Genomic DNA, 23,442 nt, shown 5'->3' on the forward strand with positions numbered 1-23,442 from the left:
AAACTATACCTCTACACACTGAATTGAACATAGGCTCCACCCCCAGAACATCCAGGTATTTCTCAGCTTGGAGCTGGCAGCCCTATGTGCACCAATGAGCGTTGTAATCACAGACTGCAGCTCTTGCATTTCACTGCTGTTCAGCCCAAATGCTGAGAGGTTTGTTCCCCCTCTGTACAATGTGTACATGTACTTATCTGCATCTGATGAGGTGGGCTCTATTCTATAAGAGTGTATGTCATAATAAAATGATTAGCCTTTAAGGTAGTATAAGACCCTTCTGATTTAGCCAGAGGAGCACTGCAGGGGGGAGTTTTAACTCCTTGCTATAAGCAGTGAGACAAAATCCTTCCTTCTCTTGCACTCAGAACACATTCAAAGCAGCCATGAAAACTGAGTGAAGAAATTAGCTTGCAAGGATTTCTGCTATATTATCTGAAGAGGAACTTGCACAGACAAAACAGCAAGCTTTTTTCATATCTTCAATTTCCACATTGTTCCAACACAAACTCCGCTGAGATATTATGATGGCAGCATGAAAAGCAGAAACCAAACCTTTGTTCATCACTTTGCCACACAGCAGAGTATGGTTGTGAAGATTTAGGATTTGGGAAGCAGACAGTCTGTAGTTTAGTCTAAAGGTCACAATTCATTTTTGGGCACCAGGCCCTAGAGGAGTGAGAAATGAGCCTACACCCTTGTTATGCTGATTTCATCTCAGATAAACGGTTTTAAAAGTCAGAGTAATTTGAACTGCAGAACATAATGGGCATCGTAGGTCAACCAATCACAAGTTGGCCTTACCCAATTTGGTATCTTTTGTTCTTCATTATTTAACACAGTGCATCAGGCTGATATAGTGGAACTACATGGTTGAGGCTAGAGAACTGAATACAGTGAAGCACAGAAAACTCATTAAGATTTTGGAGATATATTGCTGGGTAATAATGCATTAAAGTGAATGGGCAATTGTCTTACAGATAAGAAGCAAGGCAACAATAATGCATCACAGTGGGAAAAGAAATGTTAGCCATTTCAGAGTTTAGTACTGGAAACAGTACAGATTCATATATTCATGACCTTGAAGGGATTGCAACAGTCGAAATGCACCTCTCAATAGGGGTTTGCTCAATGTTATGTTAACAGGAATCAAGATGTGACCCAAATGAAAACATCACCTCCTAAAGTGTGGACACCATGAAAGCAGAGGATGAAGTCCAGTGACTGACTTAAGGACTGGTAAAAGACAGACAAACAGTGTGCACCCAAGTTACACTTCTTTTTCTGGAGCAGCAGCAGCCCACTACTCTACCACATCAGGCTGCTCAGTAGGACCGTCACAGGTCTGTGTTGGAAAATACCTGGAGACTTTGGGGGTAGAGCTGAGAGAGGGTGGGGTTTGGGGAAGGGAGGGGCCTATGCATGGTACAAAGTCATAAAGTCCACCCTTCAAAGCAGCCATTTTCTCCAAGGGAGCTGATCTCTGCCACCTGGAGATCAGCTGTAAAAGTGGGAGATCTCCAGGCCACACCTGGGGGCTGGCAACCCTACTGCCCAGCAAACTGCTCTTGAAATCCAGGGCAGCTTCAAAAACAATGTGTGAATAGAATGTGGGTCTGTTTTTTGTGCCCAGTTCTATACTTCCTGGCAATGGAACTCAACTTCAAATCAAGGATTACTCAGCGACATTGCTCACTTCAAGAGTCTAGCAAATGCAAATGAAACTCCACAGGAAAAGTGGCATTTTCCTTAACAGTAAAGGTTTCAACTTCAGACTGCTTCTGCACAGGATTGGAGAGCAGCATGCCCCCACCTTTTTTTTGCATCCACATGATATTATGTTGATTCTAAGTATGGCTCAGTCTTCCCAGTTTAAAATGGATCAAAGGAAAACCTCTTTTGATCTGATTTAAACTGAGAAATGAGGGATAGCCACAGGCAGAGCTTCTGTGTGGAAGCCCTACCCACAGCCAATAGAGGGGGATGGATCTTAGTTCTGTCTTCAAGCTCCACACTTTTGCACCAAGGGGACAGAGAGAACGAGGGAGGGGGAGGATGAAGCACAGAATAGCCTCAGGATTGAACACACAGCAACAGGGTGTGTGGTTGCCATCTTCACCCACTTCCACACTTGCTGATGCTGCTTCAGCACCAGGAGTGCATTTTTGTTTTCCCTTCTGGAAGCAGCCTCAGTCATCATGCTTCAGAATTCAAGCTTGACTGAAACAACAGATTACGGATCACCAACCCATGGCATCAATTAGATAGCTAATCCAGATGGATATTGTTTAGCGAGTACCAATGAGACCTGCAGGCAGACTGCTGGATGATGGTGACTAACCACTCTTCCTCCTGTTCTTTAGTATGTGAGTTTTTAAAACAACCACCTTTCCTCTTTTATATTTTATAGGATATTTAATGGGTCATACAGTGAAAAGAAAACACAAAGTTGTGTTATTTGTGATGTTTAATATATAAGTCAGAGCACTTACAGGGTTATTACAGGTTCCATTGTACTGTTCTTACATCTAGGGCGCAGAGTGGTAAAGCTGCAATACTGCAGTCGGAGCCTTCTGCTCACGACCTGAGTTTGATCCCAGTGAAAGCTGGTTCAGGTAGCTGGCTCAGCCTTCCATCCTTCCGAGGTCAGTAAAATGAGTACACAGTTTGCTGAGGGGAAAGTGTAGATGACTGGGGAAGGCAATGGCAAACCACCCTGTAAAAAAAAGTCTACCGTGAAAACGTTGTGAAAGCAACGTCACCCCAGAGTTGCTTGCACAGGGGATTACCTTTACCTTTCCCTCTCATGGATTGCTGCCTTGACGTGGCGAGAGGGCTTGTGCGGTTCAATGAGGCTGTGGGCTATGCCATGCACGGCCACCCAAGATGGACAGGCCACAGCAGAGAACCCAGACTAAATATGATCCACTGGAGAACGAAATGACAAACCACTCCAGTATCCTTGCCAAGAAAACCCCATGGACAGTAACAAAAGGCTAAAAGATATGGCACTGAAAGATGAGCCCCTCAGGTCAGAAGGTGCCCAATATGCTATTGGGGAAGAGTGGAGCCCAAGTCCAAGTAACCACAGAGAGAGTGAAGTGGCTGGGCCAAAGCCAAAAGGACGCTCAGCTGTGGATGTGTCTGATGGTGAAAAAACAGTCCGATGCTGCAAAGAACAATACTGCATTGGAACGTGGAATGTAAGATCTATGAATCAAGGTAAGTTGGATGTAGTCAAACAAGAGATGGCAAGACTGAACATCGACATCTTGGGAATCAGTGAACTAAAATGGACGGGAATGGGTGAATTTAACTCAGAGGATCACTACATCTGTTATTGTGGGCAAGAGTCCTGTAGAAGAAATGGTGTGGCCTTTATAGTTAACAAGAGAATGAGGAAGGCAGTAATGGGATACAATCTCAAAAATGACAGAATGATCTTGGTTCGTATCCAAGGCAAACAATTCAGTATCACAGTAATACAAGTCTATGCCCCAACCACTGATGCAGAAGAGGCTGAAGTGGACCAGTTCTATGAGGATCTACAACACCTTTTCAGAATTAACAGCTCATTATAGGGGACTGGAATGCCAAAGTAGGAAGTCAAAAGGTAACCGGAACAACTGACATGTTTGGCCTTGGAGAACAAAATGAAGCTGGGCAAAGGCTAATAAGAGTTTTGTCAAGAGAACAAACTGGTCATAGCAAACACCCTCTTCCAACAACCTAAAAGGCGACTCTACACATGGACATCACCTGATGAGCAACACAGAAATCAGATTGATTATATACTCTGCAATCAAAGATGGAGAAGCTCCTTACAGTGAGCAAAAACAAGACCTGGAGCTGACTGCGGCTCAGATCATGAGCTACTCATTGCAAAATTCAGGCTTAAACTGAAGAAAACTGGGGAAGCCATTAGACCATTCAGGTTTGACCTTGATCACATCCCTTAAGAATATACAGTGGAGGTGAAGAATAGGTTTAAGGAACGAGAGTTGATAGACAGAGTGCCGGAAGAACTATGGATGGAGGTTCATGACACTGTACAGAAGGCAGCAATCAGTACCATCCCAAAGAAAAAGAAATGCAAGAAAGCAAAGTGGCTGTCAGATGCGGCTTTACAAATAACTGAGGAAAGAAGGAAAGCGAAAGGCAAAGGTAAAAAGGAAAAATTAACCCAACTGAATGCAGATTTTCAGAGAACAGCAAGGAGAGATAAGGAGGTCTTCCTGAAGGAACAATGCAAAGCAACAGAGGAAAATAATAGAATGGGAAGGACAAGAGATCCTTTCAAGAAAATTGGAGGAAAAAAGGGAACGTTTTGTGCAAAGATGGCCATGATAAAGGACAAAAACAGTAGGGACCTAAGAGAAGCAGAAGATATTGGAAAGAGTTGGCAAGAATACACAGAAGAATTATACAAGAAGGATCTCAATGTCCTTGACAACCATGACAGTGAAATCACTGACCTTGAGCCAGACATCCTGGAGTGTGAAGTCAAATGGGCCTTTGAAAGCATTACTAACAACAAAGCGAGCAAAGATGATGGTATCCCAGTTGAGCTATTCAAAGTCCTAAAAGATGATGCTGTTAAAGTGATGCACACATTATGTCAACAAATTTGGAAAACGCAACAGTGGCCACGGGATTGGAAAAGGTCCAATCACAAAGAATGGTTATGCCAAAGAATGTTCAAACTATCGGACCATTGCACTCATTTCACATGCCAGCAAGGTCATGTTGAAGATCCTACAAGCTAGGCTTCAACAGTATGTAGATCGGGAACTACCAGAAGTTCAAGCTAAGTTTAGACCAATTTCGCTATTAAATAATGACTATAAAATATTTACAAGAATCTTGGCAGAACAGCTTAAACAACATTTGATAAACTTTATAAAGGAAGATCAAGCAGGGTTTCTTCCCAAAAGACAAATAAGAGACAATATTAGAATTGTTGTAAATATTGTAGAATATTATGAAAGACATCCATAAAAAGAAGTAGCATTGTTCTTTGCAGATGCAGAGAAAGCATTTGATAATTTAAATTGGGACTTTATGTTTGCAGTAATGGAAGAAATGGAGCTGGGTGAAAACTTTATAAGAATGATAAAATCAATATATTCTGAACGAAGTGCAAGGTTGTGTAAACACAGATCTTACAGAAGATATGAAAATTAGCAAAGGTACTAGACAAGGCTGTCCGCTCTCACCATTGTTGTTTTTAATGATTCTTGAAATATTATTGATGCAGATCCAAGAAGAAAAAGAAATAGAAGGATTAAGAATAAAAGGATTTACTTACAAATATAGAGCTTTTGCTGATGATATAATGTTTATAAATGAAAACCCCAAACAAGTTACACCTTTGCTGCTAGCTAAAATACAAGAGTATGGGGAGTTGGCGGGACTTTGTATTAATAGAGAAAAATCAAAAATTCTGTGTAAAAATATGCGGATGAACAAGCAACAAGAATTACAGAGACTAACAGGTTGTGAAGTCACCTCTAAGGTAAAATACCTAGGGGTGGAGATAACAATGAAGAATATTGATCTGTTTAAAAATAATTATGAGAAGTTGTGGCGTAAAATGGATGAAGACATGTTAAAATGGAATAAGCTTAATTTGTCATTGTTGGGTAGAATAGCTGCAATCAAAATGAATATCTTACCAAGAATAATGTATTTGTTTCAAACTATTCCGATTGTGAAGGATGGCAAACAATTTGATAAATGGCGAAGGAAAATCTCAGAATTTGTGTGGGCTGGGAAGAAACCAAGGATTAAAATGAAAATTTTGACGGATGCAAAAGAAAGAGGTGGGTTTCAACTGCCGAATTTAAAATTATATCAGGAAGCAGTTTGTTTAGTGTGGATGAAAGAATGGATAACGTTGGTAAACAAAAAACTTTTAGTGTTGGAAGGTCACGGAAATAAATTTGGCTGGCACGTGTATTTGCATTATGGAAAAGAGAAGATGGATGGTTTTTTCTCTCACCATTATATAAGAAATAATTTGCTAAATACATGGATTAAATACAAGAAATATGGAGATGAGAGAAGACCGTTATGGGTAGTGCCAGCTGAAGTAATAAAAGTAACGGCTGAGATAGGCGAAGAAAAGTGGTTGTCATATAATCAACTATTAAAAATACAAAGTGGCAAAATAGAACTGAAAACTGCTGAAGAGTTGAATTATAAATATGATTGGTTTCAAATGCAACAAATAAAGAGCTTGGTGGAGAATGATATTAAAACTGAAGGAATAAGAAAAGAGCAAACAGAATTGGAAAAAGTTCTGCTTGGAGACAATGATAAATTAATTTCAAAAGTATATAAATTACTTCTACAATGGTCTACAGAAGATGAAGTAGTGAAATCACAAATGATTAAATGGGCAATTAATGTAAATAAAGAAATACAGATGGAAACTTGGGAATATTTGTGGAAGAACTCTATGAAACTTTCAACATGTCAAAGTATTAAAGAAAACTGTTTTAAAATGATGTATAGATGGTATATGACTCCTAAAAAAATGGCAAATATGAATAACAAGATGCCAAACAGATATTAGAAATGCAAAAAGCATGAAGGTTCTTTCTACCATATGTGGTGGACTTGTGAAAGAGCTAAAATGTTTTGGCAGATGATTCAGCAAGAGATTTCTAAGATCTTGGGATATGAGTTTAACAAAGTTGCAGAGACTTTTCTGTTGGGACTACAAATGGAAAAATTTCCAAAAGAAGATAGAACTTTAATCTGGTACTTGCTCTCAGCCGCTAGGACATTGTATGCGCAGTTGTGGAAGCAAGAAAAAATACCAGAGAAATGGGATTGGATTGTAAAAGTTATGACATGGAGTGAAATGAACAAATTAACAAGAATATTAAGAGACTATGATTTAGAAGTTTTTAAGACAAAATGGAAAAAGTTTAGAAGATATGTAGAAAAAGAGTGGAAAATAAAAGGACATTGGACAATCTTTGATAATGATTAAGTTTTTAAAAGAAGAAGAATATAAATTTTTGTTTTAATAGTTAAGGGAACCTTTAAATATTAGCATTTTAAGTAAATAACACCGGCGGGGGTCAAGTAATGAGGGGAGGGGTGGGTAGAAAGTAATATATGGGGTAGATAAAATAAGCTTTTTTAAAAAGATGTAAGATATAGATTTATTACCATATGTTACCAATAAAATTGTTTTTTTGAAAAAACCTCTAATGGCAGAAAGTGAGGACCTAAAGAACCTCTTGGGCAGTATAATAAAAAGTAGTGACATCACTATGCCAACAAAAGTCCATATAGTCAAAGCGATGGTATTCCCAGTAGTAATGTACGGCTGCGAGAGCTGGAAAGCTGAGCGCAGAAGAATAGATGCTTTTGAGCTATGGTGCTGGAGAAGAGTCTTGAGAGTCCCTTGGACTGCAAGAAGATCAAATCAGTCAGTCTTAAGGGAAATCAACCCAGACTGTTCCATGGAAGGTCAGAAGCTGAAGCTCAAATACTTTGGCCACCAAATGAGAAGGGAGCACTCGCTGGAGAAGATCCTGATGCTGGGAAAGACAGAAGGCAAAAGAAGAAGGGGACGGCAAAAGATGAAATGGTTGGACAGCGTTACTGATGTAACAAACATGAATTTGAGCAGACTTCAGAGGATGGTAGAAGACTGGAGGGCCTGGCGTGACTTTATCCATGGGGTCGCAAAGAGTCAGACTCGATTGTGCGACTGAACAACAAATTAAAGAGATATGCTAGTGTGCAGTTGAATATCTAGACACTAGACATTTCTAACCCACATTTGGACCAAGAATGCTGTGAATACTAAACAGCAGATGTTCCTTCTACTACAATGTGTTACTAGAGACATTTAGCTGAGAAAAAAACCAAATGTGTCACAGATTCTGCCATGGATTATTACTTTGAGCATTAGGCTGCTCCCACACATAGAGACAATCTTTGTCTACATATGATTAAGAAACCATCAGATATTTCAGCAAGGGATTGACTTCAATATCCTGACAACAATAAAGGACAGACTGTGAATCACTAAACTGAGGAAATACAGACCTTCTTACATATGTTAATTTTATTTATATTATGTATCATCCAGGAACTCTGTGAAGCAGGTTGTATGGAAAAGTAGTAACACAGCTAGTGTTTCACGACTGAATAAGAATTTCATTCAGGATCTCCCACATTTGAGCTCACACTCAGCACTATATTCACTTACCAATATAGAAATCTACAATTTACGACAGTCAAAAACAGACCAAGAACAAAGTGCGTCATTCTGCCCATCCGTCCATCTGCTCAGATGGAGTTACAAGAGACGTAAAATAAGATTTCGAATCACACATGTGATTCATATGACTGTAGTGGTAAGCACTGTCAAGTTGCAGCTGATTTATGGTAACCCCATAGGATTTTCAAGGCAAGATGAGGTTTGCCATTACCTGCTTCTGTGTAGCAACCCAGGACTTCCTTGGTGGTCTCCCATACAATAGTCACCAACACTGACCCTAGTTAGCTTCTGATGAGATCAAGCTAGCCTGGGCCATCCAGCCCAGGGCAATTTCATATACACACTGCTAAAAACACATTGGCCAAGTGAAATAAAAGTACTGTGGATTATACCCAAATGGCCAATCACACCAGGGAGGAGACACAGGAGAGTCATTTGGCCCAGGCCTCACATTCAAAGAGGATCTCAAATTTAGGCTTTTGATGTTATCTCCGAATAAGATTATACATAGTCACAAAGATACATTGACAGGATTGAAATAAGACATTAATAATAACTTTAAATTTGTGTCCCATTACCGGGCCACATTAATTGTAAATTATGGTAATGTATTTTTGGGTTAAAGGTATTAATTTATGAAATGTAAGTATTTACAATCAGGGCTTTTTTTGAGCAGGAACACACAGGAACACAGTTCTGGCTGGCTCGGTTTCAGGGGGTGTGGCTTAATATGCAAATGAGTTCCTGCTGGACTTTTTCTACCAAAAAAGCCCTGTTTACAATATTCCAAAACTCTTGTAACTCCATTTTGGCATGTCTTCATTTTATTAATATACTGAGGGAGGAAGCGAGAGAGAAAGGGAGAAGGAAAGAAAGAAGTGACCCATGTCCCTCTCAGCCTCTGAAGCCCTGTGCCCAAAAATTCTAGGCAAATTTTCTCTTGAAGCAATGGAGATATGCAAATGTTTTTAGGTTTCTAAGCTAACAACATGGTGAGTGGAAACTATAATCATTAGGCCAATTTCAAAAGCATTCTTGTCAATAAAAAGCATCCTTTTATTCAATAAGAAAGGACTGTACTGTCTTGAAAGGATTTTTATCAGGAAGATCTATAACAACTACCATCTTATCTCTCATACTTTACTTGAACAAATAATTCATAGTGTCTGGATGATGATGCACAAAGCAATTGGCTCCTTTCATTATGCTACATTTGTCTGTTGTGTCTGCTCATACCTTCACTAGTTTCTATAGGTGGTATATTGCGCACACATACTGTACATAGGAGACTGCTAAATGACTGAAGGATACTAACAGTACGGACTTCACATGAATTAAAAAGAATGTGAAAGCAACAGAGTGTCGCCAGGAAACCTCTGAACCCCCATTTAAACAAATAAATCTTAGCTAAAGCAATTTACTGTGTTAAGCAAAACCAGCCTTTTCCACTCTCACCTATCTTCGACCTTCAAATTTCTTACACATTTTCATAGTTACTCCCTAACTTAAGGGAAGCCCTGTTGAAGGCTGAGAAAATTGTTGAAACAAACACAACATGATTATCCACCCTTGTCTTTTTAAGAGCCCTATGAGGTTGGTGAGGCTGTAGTCCAAGGTCACCAAGCTTTCTCTTAATGTCTGAGCCCTTTTACCTCTGGTACTATTGTTTTAAGTATAAACATTTGATGCTGCAGAAAGATAGCAACCCCATCTATGAAGCCATTAGTAGAAAAACTAGGTTTTTCAAATTAAAGTCTTCTAAAGAAGAAGCCCTTTCCTGAGATCAGCAAAGCCCCTATCCTCCAAGTTAGGTAGCTTCCAAACTCCTACTGCAGGGCCAGCTGCAGGTTTTAGAGCAGGGGTGTCAAACTCATTTGTTATGAGGGACAGATCCTGACCTTGTTGGGCCAGGCCATGTGTGTCATAAAATGTAATGCTAAATAGGAGAGAGATAAACTTTATAAAGGACACAAACACATGCACTCAGCCTAATCCACCTCACTGGCTTCTTGAGCCGCACTCAACAGAAGGAAAAGAGTTGACTGGGTAGCTCTGCTGTGCAGTTGAGACAGCCTGGCAAAGCCAGCTCTCCTTCTTCCACTTCCTCCTCAAAGTAGGAGCTTTGCTCTAGCTTCTGTGCAATTGAGCAAGCCTGGCAAAGCAAGTTGTGATGCAGAAGGCAGCAGACAACAGTGGCCTGATAGGAGCCCTCTGGGGGCCTGATTTGGTCCCCAGGCTGCATGTTTGATACCCCTGTTTTAAGAACATAAGAGAAGCCATGTTAGATCAGCCAATGGCCCATCCAGTCCAACATTCTGTGTCACACAGCGGCCTATATATATATATATACACACACACACACACATACATACACACACACACACACTGTGGCTAATAGCCACTGATGGACCTGTGCTCCATATTTTTATCTAACCCCCTCTTGAAGGTGGCTATGCTTGTGGCCGCCACCACCTCCTGTGGCAGTGAATTCCACATGTTAATCACCCTTTGGGTGAAGAAGTACTTCCTTTTATCCGTTTTAACCTGTCTGCTCAGCAATTTCATCGAATGCCCACGAGTTCTTGTATTGTGAGAAAGGGAGAAAAGTACTTCTTTCTCTACTTTCTCCATACCATGCATTATCTTGTAAACCTCTATCATGTCACCCCGCAGTTGACGTTTCTCCAAGCTAAAGAGCCCTAAGCGTTTCAACCTTTCTTCATAGGGAAAGTGTTCCAGCCCTTCAATCATTCTAGTTGCCCTTTTCTGGACTTTCTCCAATGCTATAATATCCTTTTTGAGGTGCGGCGACCAGAACTGCACACAGTACTCCAAATGAGACCGCATCATCGATTTATACAGGGGCATTATGATACTGGCTGATTTGTTTTCAATTCCCTTCCTAATAATTTTAGAGGGCCCTTGCCACAACTCTTTCAAGAGTGACTCTTTTCCTTGATGCTGCAGATTGTGGCTTCTTCTCTTCCTTGTTGGGTTGTCAACAAGCCTAAAGAAGAAGGTCCTGTCTCTTTAATAAAGGCTTAATGTATAGAAATGGGCAGCTGAAGCTTTTCATACCATGAAAGTAAACAACATAATTTTATAAATAACATTGTATCTATTAAGGAGACAGGCCACTTTTCTCCTGGCCTGTTAGCAACCCTAATTCCTCCTTCCTTCTGTCTGTTCACTTTCCGAGAGAGGAGGCAGGAGACTACACAAGTTGGAGGTAGTGGCAGCTCCTCCTTCTCACCATTGCTGTAACTCACCCAGCAAGCAAACAAAGAGGCAGATTCCTGTCATTTGCGTTACTCTCCTGTGCTGTCTCCGTGGGCAACAGCAGGGATTATACCTTGCAGCCTCAATATCTACCACTGATAAGAAGCAAAAGGCAGATGAAGAAGCAGGTGGCTACTCATTACCACTTACTTCACCAAGCAGGTGTAGCCATGACCAGAGCTTTCAGAGTGGCTGAGCCTCAGTAGGTGTTGGGATGCCGGCCCCACCACCCCAGCATCACTCCTGCTTGATTTGAGGAACAAGAGATCTTTACCCATAAGACTTTCAATATGGGATGGCAGTTGCTGCTCTTTTAACCTAAGGTGCAGAAGTGAACTCTGATTAACATCACTCAGTTTGGTTCCATTTAATAATCACAACTGAGTGCGCTCTAATCAAAAGCAAGCATTTAATCTTCCCTGTGCTGCCAGATTTATGATGTGTCCTGCTCATATGTACCCATAAAACATGATAAGGCATTATCTGGCAAACTGCATGCTGCTTTACAATAAACTGATGCTGTCATAATTTGTAAACGGTGTGTTAAGATTCTATGTCTTCAAACTACAAAGTTATGGAACAAATACCAGCACATTTAGCTTTTTTGCTGCACTGTGGCAAAGAAATATATTCATATGTAACAAGGTCAGACTTTAAATTTTAAGCCAATATACACAATTTCCTCATGTCACCTCTTATTCTTTCTAGATGGTCTACTGCCCAAACATGGAATATTATAAAAATTACAATATACAGATATTTTGCTCTCTCTCAATGCATAAAAATAGTCTAATCAGGATACCAAGCCCCTTAACATTTAATAAACTGAGTTTATTCTATACAACACAGAGGAGAAGAAAACATTCCTGCTCGGTATAAAGGGCTCTGATTTCTGATTTATGCAATATGTCTGCCTAATCATAGGCACTGGTTTTATTTTATACTCCCCTCCCCTCAGTTGCCCGCTCTTATACATTTTTGAAAAACTTCTTTACTACAGTTCACTTCGATTTTAAAAATCAGCTTTCATGTCCTTCTATAAATAGGGGTGAAACGTCAGCATGAGTCAGAATGCTGGAACATCTCTCATTTCTGATTCAGGGCAATTTAGCTTGCAGAGCCTCCACTGTGTAGAAAGACCACTTACCTCAACTATCAAAAACAGCTGCCACTATAAAGCACAGATTAACTTCACAGCTTCTACATTGCATCACAGCATATACTGGAATGCTCTGACGTCTGCTTCAACACTGACTTGCATGATAATTATCCTCAGGTGGAAAAAAACCCCCTCCTCTTCCTTCCAACTATGGAGCAGCAATATCTAAAGCGAATTTTCAAGCCATGTGTCTTTCTATTAGAAATAAAAATGAACCTCAAAATCTACGTAAGTCATTTAGAGAAAGTAAATGAAGCAAAGTCTTAATGAAGTGTGCAGAATATTTAGGTATCACTGGTTTTGCCTCTATTCATTCACAAAGGGAAAAATCTGGAAAGATGCCTGAGAGGGCATTACTGACAATCAGGGCTTCAATAACACTTTGGTGAATAGGGTAAACTACTAGAGTGTAGAAAAGTTTAGATTAGGATTCTAGAAAAAGGAATTGAATTACAATGGCAAGGAGTCTTTGCTGGGAGTTCCCTGTCAGCCAACAACACAGTAAGTGGTCTTAGGCAAGCTAAAACTATTATGTCCTTGTATTTGAAGTGGGGGAATAACAATATTGGCTTGCTTTATCATTATATTGTCATAAGGATTAACTAGACAACTTGTAAGTCATTTTTATAAACTTGTAATTTAGCTATATAAATGCTTATAAATATTTTTTCATCTGAAAATTTTTATTCTAGGCTATTATCTGACACTAGAAAGGGTTTTACAAATCAGTTAGGGGAAAAAATCAGGAAAAAATGTATCCTTTCCTAATGAAATGGTCTGCTTGTACACAGGATACCATCACACTTTCAAGAACATCAAAGTGCTGAGTACCTCAGTCTAAAACTAAAACACTACAGGGTGGAATGCAAAAATAAAACACCCCCCACCCCAGCTGTGAACTTGTGTTGGGATCAAATATGAAAATATGCCTTCCCTTCAGAGTCTTAAAACAAACACACATACATGCTTGCATACACCCTGACCCTCCCCCAGTTCTCATCATGGGAAGGGATGGTGGCTCAGCGGCAGAGCATCTGCTGGGTAAGCAGAAGGTCCCAGGTTCAATCCCCGGCATCTCCAAAAGGGTCCAGGCAAGTAGGCATGAAAAAACCTCAGCTTGAGACCCTGGAGGGCCGCTGCCAGTCTGAGTAGACAATACTGACTTTGATGGAGCGAGGGTCTGATTCAGTATAAGGCAGTTTCATATGTTCATAGAAGTTTTCTAGTTTTCTGAAACTAGGTGAGATTTCAGCAATAGGAAATGTATCATAATTAGAAGCTCCAGAATTTTACCCCTGGTTTTCTTTAGAACACCTGAGTGAATTAAATCTAGTAAAAAAGTCTCATATCTTCTTTAACTGATAGGACAATTTGTGATTTTTAAAATTTATTCTCTAAAGAACTACTCTTGTTTGCTTATCCTCTGCAGTGAAAAATAATGCAAAATATTTGTGGTATCTTCAAAATGGCTTTAAAGTGCAATTTTTAACCACCTGACAGTCTAGTAACTCTGGCAATCCTTAAGCAGTTTCCTGTTTTAAAAGTAAATCAGAAACACAATAAATACAACAAAATTAACTGATATTCATTTAGCTGTTCATCAGGGAAGAGGAGGAAGGGGAAGATATTGGACTTATACCCCACTCTTCACTTGGACTCTTCTCAGAGTGGCTTACAATCTCCTTTTCCTTCCTGTCCCCACAACAGACACCCTGTGAGGTAGGTGGGGCTGAAACAACTCTTCAAGAACTGCTTCTGAGAGAACTGTGACTGACCCAAGGTCACACCAGCAGCTGCATGCAGACTGGGGAATCAAACCTGTTTCTCCCAGATTAGTTTGCTCTCTAAATCATTACACCAAACTGGTGGAAGTACTTCTCTTTTCAGAAAGAGAAAACGTATCAGAAGCTATCTTGTCCCTACAACCTTTCCACAGCCAAACAGCATCTGATGTACAGGAGTCATTCAGTCATAAAATCTTCCACCAGTATTATGAGTACAGCATAATCTTTGAACTTCATGATTCTTCTGAGTGTCAATATCGGCCCAAAGATCAGGCAACAGAACATAACACTGTCAGTCCCTTGTATTACTTTGAGATATAGTTGGCAGTCCAATAGCCTAATTCAGTGCATGTTTTACTTGTGGATTCCCACTGGATTCCAGAGAATTTACAGCTTTGTGTATTCAAGATTTCAATATAAGTGAATTTGCTTCCTATTAGCCTGAATTTCTGTATCTTTAAAACTACCTTGCTTAAAGCAAAAGACACTATAAGCTACAGGAGGACATGTTGGTCTTTCTTATACTCAAGGACTTTACTGACTTGCACAGAAAAAAGCAAACAAAAGAGCTTTGGGTGTATTTTGACCAGTAGCAATAGCCTTTGTGGCAGTCAAACTTGCCAAGTGAAATCAGGGAGAAGGTAACCATATATAACTGTCACAAGCTATAATTTGTTGTTCCTAGGAAAATGTGATTCCCAATCCACTCCCAATCTACCGCAGTTCCGTCACCAATGTGGGTGCTGTGTAAGACTGACACAGCCAACTATTTGGTAGTGCTGCCACGGATAAGGAGAACAACACTATTAATGTCTGAGCCATTTTAAAACTATGTTAATATAAATGCACTTTCAGACCTTTTATATCCCTTTGGCTAATCCAGGCTGAAAAACTGGATGGTAAACAAATGTTTATCAGCAAACTAGAAATATAAAATAATCCCTTCCCAGAATGACTGTGAAATACTTAATCTCCACTCTGGCAACTTTCTCCTGGTGACATTTCATCAGGATGCTAGTTTAGAATAAACTCCAAAAGAGTAGTCAGAGCAATAGCAGGAAAAGAAAAAGTGCTATCATACCTTGGAGACCAACTGAAAGCACAACCTATCATAGTCAAAAGCCTAACTCATCTAAAGGGCTGAGATATATTCAATGGTTAAAGCAAGAAAAATGCAGAAATGCATACTGATGACAAAATGCATACTGATTTGGCATCTCTCAAACAGTGCAATCCTAAACAGAGTTATACCTTTCAATAGATTTAGAAGGCTATTCTGCTATGGATATTTTGCTCCTATTTGCAACAGTCTTGGTAGAAAAGACTGTGCACATTCAAAGATACTCAAATATCCCACCTTGGTCTGACGGCCCCACCAACTTGTGTACCGCTGAACTATTAGACCACAATTACATATGTACTGAATAGCAAACCAAGTTTTGAATGTGAATGTAAACCAACCTTGCTGCTTGACCATCAATAAAAAAACCCCCACAAGGATATTTAAAACTTCTTCATCTCATATGATAGAAACCTTATACACATGCCCTTAAAACTTTTTAAAAATGTGTGTATGCAAAAGCAAGAGAGGTGCTGAAAAACACGTGGCAAATATGAATGTAGTTGCAGTTTTGGAATTACAGGCTGTGGACCAGTTTATTAGATCTGCCTACATTATCATCTCCATATTTTGCAAATAAAGAACAAAATATGCTAGATGCAACATGACATTACTTGTAAGTCAGCATTCTTTTCTATCCTTCAAAAATTATATCAAGAAACATATATGAGCATCCCTATTTTAGAGATAAACAATAGATGAAACTGCTGTGGAGGCACATGCTGAAATATGCTGAACAGTGTCTTGGGCAAAAATAAAATCTGATCCTTACCTGGGACTAAGAAGTCCCTTAAGAACATAAGAGAAGCCATGTTAGATCAGGCCAATGGCCCATCCAGTCCAACATTCTGTGTCACACAGCGGCCAAATATATATATATATACACACACACACACAAACACACACACACTGTGGCTAATAGCCACTGATGGACCTCTGCTCCATATTTTTATCTAACCTCCTCTTGAAGGTGGCTATGCTTGTGGCCGCCACCACCAACTGTGGCAGTGAATTCCACATGTTAATCACCCTTTGGGTGAAGAAGTACTTCCTTTTATCCGTTTTAACCTTTCTGCTCAGCAATTTCATCGAATGCCCACGAGTTCTTGTATTGTGAGAAAGGGAGAAAAGTATTTCTTTCTCTACTTTCTCAATCCCATGCATTATCTTGTAAACCTCTATCATGTCACCCCGCAGTCGACGTTTCTCCAAGCTAAAGAGCCCTAAGCGTTTCAACCTTTCTTCATAGGGAAAGTGTTCCAGCCCTTTAATCATTCTAGTTGCCCTTTTCTGGACTTTCTCCAATGCTATAATATCCTTTTTGAAGTGCGGCGACCAGAACTGCACACAGTACTCCAAATGAGACCGCACCATCGATTTATACAGGGGCATTATGATACCAGCTGATTTGTTTTCAATTCCCTTCTTAATAATTCCCAGCATGGCGTTGGCCTTTTTTATTGCAAACGCACACTGTCTTGACATTTTCAGTGAATTATCTACCACGACCCCAAGATCTTTCTCATGGTCAGTCTCTGCCAGTTCACACCCCATCAACTTGTATTTGTAGCTGGGATTCTTGGCCCCAATGTGCATTACTTTGCACTTGGCCACATTGAACCGCATCTGCCACGTTGACGGCCACTCACCCAGCCTCAACAGATCCCTTTGGAGTTCCTCACAATCCTCTCTGGTTCTCACCACCCTGAACAATTTAGTGTCATCCGCAAACTTGGCCACTTCACTGCTCACTCTCAACTCTAAATCATTTATGAACAAGTTAAAGAGCATGGGACCCAGTATCGAGCCCTGCGGCACCCCACTGATTACCGTCCTCCACTGCGAAGACTGCCCATTTATACTCACTCTCTGCTTCCTATTACTCAGCCAGTTTTTGATCCACAAGAGGACCCGTCCTTTTACTCCATGACTCTCAAGCTTTCTAAGGAGCCTTTGATGAGGAACTTTATCAAAAGCTTTCTGGAAGTCAAGGTAAACAACATCTATCGGGTTTCCTTTGTCCACATGTTTGTTCACCCCCTCAAAGAAATGTAGCAGGTTAGTGAGGCATGATCTTCCCCTACAGAACCCATGCTGAGTCTTCCTCAATAATTCGTGTTCATCAATGTGCCTACTCATTCTGTCCTTGATAATGGTTTCTACCAACTTCCCCGGTATTGAAGTCAGACTGACTGGCCTGTAATTTCCTGGATCTCCTCTGGAACCCTTTTTAAAGATGGGGGTGACATTTGCTACCTTCCAGTCCTCAGGAACGGAGGCAGATTTCAATGAAAGATTACAGATTTTTGTTAGAAGATCCACAAGTTCAACTTTGAGTTCTTTCAGAACTCTCGGATGTATGCCATCCGGACCCGGTGACTTATTAGTTTTTAATTTGTCTATTAGTTGTAGGACCTCCTCTTTTGTCACCTCAATCTGACTCAGGTCTTTCAACACCCCTTCCAACATTAGTGGTTCAGGGGTGGGCAAAAAGTTCTCATCTTCCACAGTGAAGACGGAGGCAAAAAATGCATTCAGCTTCTCAGCCATTTCCCTATCCTCCTTCAGTAATCCTTTTACCCCATGGTCATCCAAGGGCCCCACTGCCTCCCTGGCTGGTTTCCTACTTCTAATATATTTGAAGAAATTTTTATTGTTGGTCTTTATGTTTTTTGCAATATGCTCCTCATAGTCCCTTTTTGCCTGCCTGATCACAGTCTTGCATTTGATTTGCCACAGCCTGTGTTCCCTTTCATTAATCTCACTTGGACTGGTTTTCCACCGTTTAAAGGAGTCTTTCTTACCTTTTACAGCTTCCGTAACTTTGTTTGTTAACCATGCAGGCTTTTTCTTATACCTGTTTGTGCCTTTCCTAACTTGTGGTATGTATTTTATCTGAGCTTCTTGGATTATAGTTTTAAATAGTGTCCAAGCTTCCCCAAGTGTTTTGATGGTATTTACCTTTCCTTTCAGTTTCCTCCTCACATGCCTCCTCATCTCAGAGAATTTACCCCTTAAATTCACTTATTGCTGCCCCCCATACCATAAAACTGATTTATTACATTTCTCTAATAATATATTTTTAAAATACATTAATTCTTCCTGAGGATATGTAAACACACCTGTCAGCTTTGCTAATTGAAGGAAGATAACTAGATTTCCAATTTCAACATACTTTATTCTCTATTTTTAGCGCTGCAGCTCTTTGAAGGATTGCCCACTGAGTTCCAAAAGACTGTACCGTTAACCTTGGAAAGCTCTAAAGCTACCCAGTTTTTATTTTTTTCAAGGCGGCTGAGAAAGAGCGTCGTGACAGCGAGCATGACACTGACACCTTCCAACGTCCTCCAGAGCTGAGAAGGACTGTTGTGTTTGGCCCCGAGTACATTTCGCATCAGGCACTGCTATGGAGCGGAACCTGCCTGAAGGCACAAAGAATGCTATGAAATAAAAAGGCGAGAGCTTTCCTCGCCTTGAACTCTTTCAGCCCGACGCAAGTGCTCCCTAAATACGAGCTCTCCTCGGCAAAGCTTCGCCTAAAAGCAGAGGGAAGAAGGTAAAATCCCAGCACGCCTAAACCCGACAGCTCCCTCTAGGCAGGGACAGAGCAGCCTTCCCCTCAAGCGGGACACCAGGCCGCCTGAGAAGTGTCACGGCGAGGCACACGCCGTGTACAGCTGGACTAGATCCTCGCCGCGCGCCGCGCGTTGCAAAGCGCTGCAGAGGGGAGAGGATGAAGGTTGACAAGGATGCCGCCCTGCGCCTTCGTGTGTCCCTTGAGCGGTCTTGCTCTCAACCTACCTGCAAGGGGAAGGCAGCCGCCCTGTTGCCCACGTAGCCGCGCACGACATGGCTCTGGATAGAGAGCACCCTGCACTCCTCCTCCTTCTCCATGCCTGCGCGCCCCGAGGCTGAGCCGAGATAGGAGCCGCGCGCTCTGCCCTGGCCAGCAAGCGAAGGGCGCCCGCAGCAGCTGATGCTCGGCAGGGAAAGACAAGCCGGACCAGCTGCGAAGGCTGCTCAGCACAACCACCCAGCAGCGGGGCAGCCAAGGACGGCAAGGGAAAGAATGAGCCCAGCAGAAGTGGTGGGGGAAGTCAGGCGATCGGCGCAGACACCTAAAGTCTCTTCTTACATCACAGACGAGACTGAGCAGGCAGCAGCTCCCGCGAAAGCCATTTAAAGGCACCCGCACACGCCGCCCAGTGCCCAGCAGGAGGAGGGAGAGGCCCCTGCTTGGGGCTAGCGGCCCCCTCATTCCCTCGGAGAAAGAAGGCGAGGAGGGAGGGCTAACTGTTGCCAGCCCCCCCCCCTTCTAGTGCTTTCCTGTTGGCGTGCCCAACTAGCCGCCCACACATGGCACCTCCTCTAATCTCCCACAGCATTGGCACCCACGCAATTACCCGCTCGCTGTATAAAATTGTCTCACGCTAGAACACCCAGAATGCGGGCTGCCAGCCTACACGTACAAGAGTGCTTAGTCACGACGGCACCAGAGCCACACGCTGCCCGGCGACCCATGAGTAATAACACACTAGAACAAGCATCATTTCTGTAGGTCGGGCACAATCTTGCAATATGCGCCCCCCCCCCACACACACATATTATCTTCCCAATCAATATGTAATAATTTGGAAAGTAGGGAGGAATCTGTTTTCACTATGAAATGTCATAGGCTTTCAGGACACAGGATGAGGTGGTAATAAGTTGACTAGATGGTTTCAGTTGTGGGGGGAGATTTCTGTTTTAACCGTTCCCCCGCAATTGTATTGTCGTGTAAATAGCACACTTCTACATCATATGAAGTGCTAGGCCACCATCTGCCACCCTGATGTGTTAATTTTTAATCTGCAGAAAGTTTTTGCATATGGGAGCGTTAAAATGCTCTCTTCATCTACACCTGATGTGGTACAGTCCATTGCACTACTTCAGAATTCTGCCACCTCAGCCTTTATCATGGGCAGCAGGCCCATAGCAGGGGCAGGGCTTTTTTTGAGCAGGAATGCACAGGAACACAGTTCCAGCTGTCTTGATGTGGCCTGATTCACAAATGAGTTCTGCTGGGCTTTTTATACAGAAAAAGCCTTGCACAAGCAATACATACTGACTGTAGGGCAGTAGGAAGTCTCACATTGTATAGATGGGGATATGCAGGGGTGGCCAACGGTAGCTCTCCAGATGTTTTTTGCCTACAACTCCCATCAGCCCCAGCCATTGGCTATGCTGGCTGGGGCTGATGGGAGTTGTAGGCAAAAAGCATCTGGAGAGCTACCGTTGGTCACCCCTGGATACAGGAAAAGAAAAGCCTTGCTGGATCAGATTTTGACTGTATAATATAGTAGGTTCCACACAATGAAGAGGCGAGATGGTAGCGAACATAGCTCTTTTATTAGTACAGCATAATATAGGGCTGCCCTCAAAGACTGAAAACTGGTCCAACAGGGCCAACTATATATACACACCAGGTTCCCACGTTAGCATGCTATTGGACCATTCAAACCAGCAGGGGGCCCGTGATTGGAGCAGGAGAGCAGGGATTTGAATCCTGCTGCCCATTGTTCCTGAGTCCTCAAGCTCAGTCTTCCAGGCTCCAATGAGCCAGGCCGGAATTCCATATATTGAACACAATTCCGATCACATATATAATGGACTGGCATCCTGTTTCCCACAGCCAACCACACTGCATTTGCTACTTTCCAGTTCTTGGGTTCAGAAGATGATTTTGGTGACCAGCATTCATTTATGCAGAAATATTCTCACATGTAAAAACCATAAGACTTTTGACTGCTGCTGATGGACACTTAAATAATACTGTGTACAGTTCAGGTTATTGTACCTCAAAAAAGATATTATAGCATTGCAAATGGTGAAGAAAAGGGCAACTAAAATGATAAGGGGATGGAACATCTTCCCTATGAAGAAAGGTTAAAGAGGTTAGGGGTTTTTAGCTTGATGAAATTATAATTGAGGGGTGACATGATAAAGGTTTACAAAATTATGCTTATGACAGAGAAGGCAGATACATTCCTGTATACAGGAACTCATGGGAACTCAATGAAATTAATGAGCAGTAGGCTTAGAACCAATAAAAGGAAGTACTTCACCCAAAGAGTAATTATCGCATGGAATTCACTGCTGCAGGAAGTGGTGGTGGCTACAAGCATAGACAGCTTCAAGAGAGGACTGGAGGTCCATGAGTGGCTATTAGCCAGAGGATATAGATGGAGCAGAGGTCCATGAGTGGCTATTAGCCAGAGGATATAGATGGAACACTATGTCTTTGCACTGATGTTCTGTATGCTTGGTGTTTGGGGACCAACATTGTGGGGGCTTCTGGAGTTCTGCCCCTGCTGGTTGACCTCCTGATGGCACCTGAATGGCACCTGAATGGGCAGGGGTCCAGAGGACAGGTGGTAGGCTTCACTGAAACCAAGATATACTACATTGGACAGTAGTACCTCTACATAAGATCTGTTCTATCATGATTCACTTCCCACTTAGCAGTCCAAAATAGTTATATCCTTTTAACAGTGTGCAGCACACAACAAACAAATGCATGTGGACCCCAAGCAATATACTTGTTACCCAGCAACTGTGTCTGGTGCTCTCTTGGCTTTCCAAATTCTGTAGGATGCCAGATTTCTTGCAAATAAGCTCTCCTCCAAGCACTAGTATTTCCACACTCACTCAAAAGCAACACATGATTCCCTAGCAGCTGAGGAAAAACCAAGTATGCAGTCACAAAACTATTTTGAACAACCAATCACTGCAATTTTACCTTTCTTAAGCAGTCACATCCTACACAGAACTTTTTATACACATGGCAAATGCATCCAAACACCTGTCATCCAAAGAAATCCCTAAGGTTAGTAGAATCGGGCAACTTTGTTATAGAGTACCAGGGCTTTTTTTGTAGCAGGAACTCCTTTGCATATTAGGCCACACACCCCTGATGTAGCCAATCTTCCTGGAGCTTACAGTAGACCCTGTATGAAGAGCCCTGTAAGCTCTTGGAGGATTGGCTACATAAGGAGTGTGTGGCTTAATATGCAAAGGAGTTCCTGCTACAAAAAAAGCCCTGAGTATAACTGAGTGTATTTATGACATTCCTATTTTTTACAAAAACTGGGGGTAAAGTGTAGATGACTGGGGAAGGCAATGGCAAACCACCCTGGAAAAAGCCTGCCATGAAAACGCCGTGATGCAATGACACCCCAGAGTCAGAAACGACTGGTGCTTGCACAGGGGACTACCTTTACCTTTATTAAAAACACAATCTGGATGCTTTTCCTCACATACATGCACAGAATATGTAATTCTCCCATTCACATAAATATGTTTGAGGCAATTTATTAAGTGTCATATCAAAAAGACACAATGATAATGATTGTCTTTTGTTGACGAAACAAGAAGTAATAAAATAATCAAAAAGACTGAGGCTGGACATTGGAAAGAAACCTGCAACTTTAAGATAGGAGGAGCACTGAAACAAATAGTTATAAAATATATATATTTTTAGATGAAGGTATTTAAGAATAGGTTGAATTGGCATTTGGTTGGATTCATTTAAAAGGACAGCTCCAAAGACAAGATTGTTTGAATGAGCTGCTAACAAAAATTTTTTAGTTTGTACTAAATTTTTCACACAGTTTTTCTTCATAAACTTTTTTAAAGGAAATTTTTAAAAAGCTCTGACACATATTTCCAATCAGTTACCATTATGAATGTTGACAGGATCCTGGGATCTGTGAAGGCTACCCCTCATGCTCTGGATTTTTGTCCATCCCAGTTGTTGAAATCATGTAAGGATGAGGTTAGGAAAATGTTAAGGAAGGACATACCACATAAATAAGTC

General features: G+C 41.4%; 1 protein-coding gene across 2 annotated transcripts in view; it reads right to left on the reverse strand.

The window, feature by feature from the left end:
* PDXK (pyridoxal kinase) overlaps window positions 1-19,860 on the reverse strand; it is an 81,401-nt gene extending 61,541 nt beyond the window's left edge. The window contains exon 1 of one of the 2 annotated variants that reach the window (XM_060234190.1): window positions 19,723-19,860. In XM_060234190.1, coding sequence (XP_060090173.1) covers window positions 19,723-19,845 — 123 coding nt within the window. In that variant the 5' untranslated portion in view covers window positions 19,846-19,860. Of the gene's footprint in view, window positions 1-19,388 lie in introns of both variants that reach the window. The other variant, XM_060234191.1, reaches the window with a different exon arrangement.
* Between the last annotated feature and the right edge of the window lie 3,582 nt (window positions 19,861-23,442).

This window comes from Heteronotia binoei, chromosome 3, assembly GCF_032191835.1.
Source record: "Heteronotia binoei isolate CCM8104 ecotype False Entrance Well chromosome 3, APGP_CSIRO_Hbin_v1, whole genome shotgun sequence".
Lineage (NCBI taxonomy): Eukaryota > Metazoa > Chordata > Lepidosauria > Squamata > Gekkonidae > Heteronotia > Heteronotia binoei.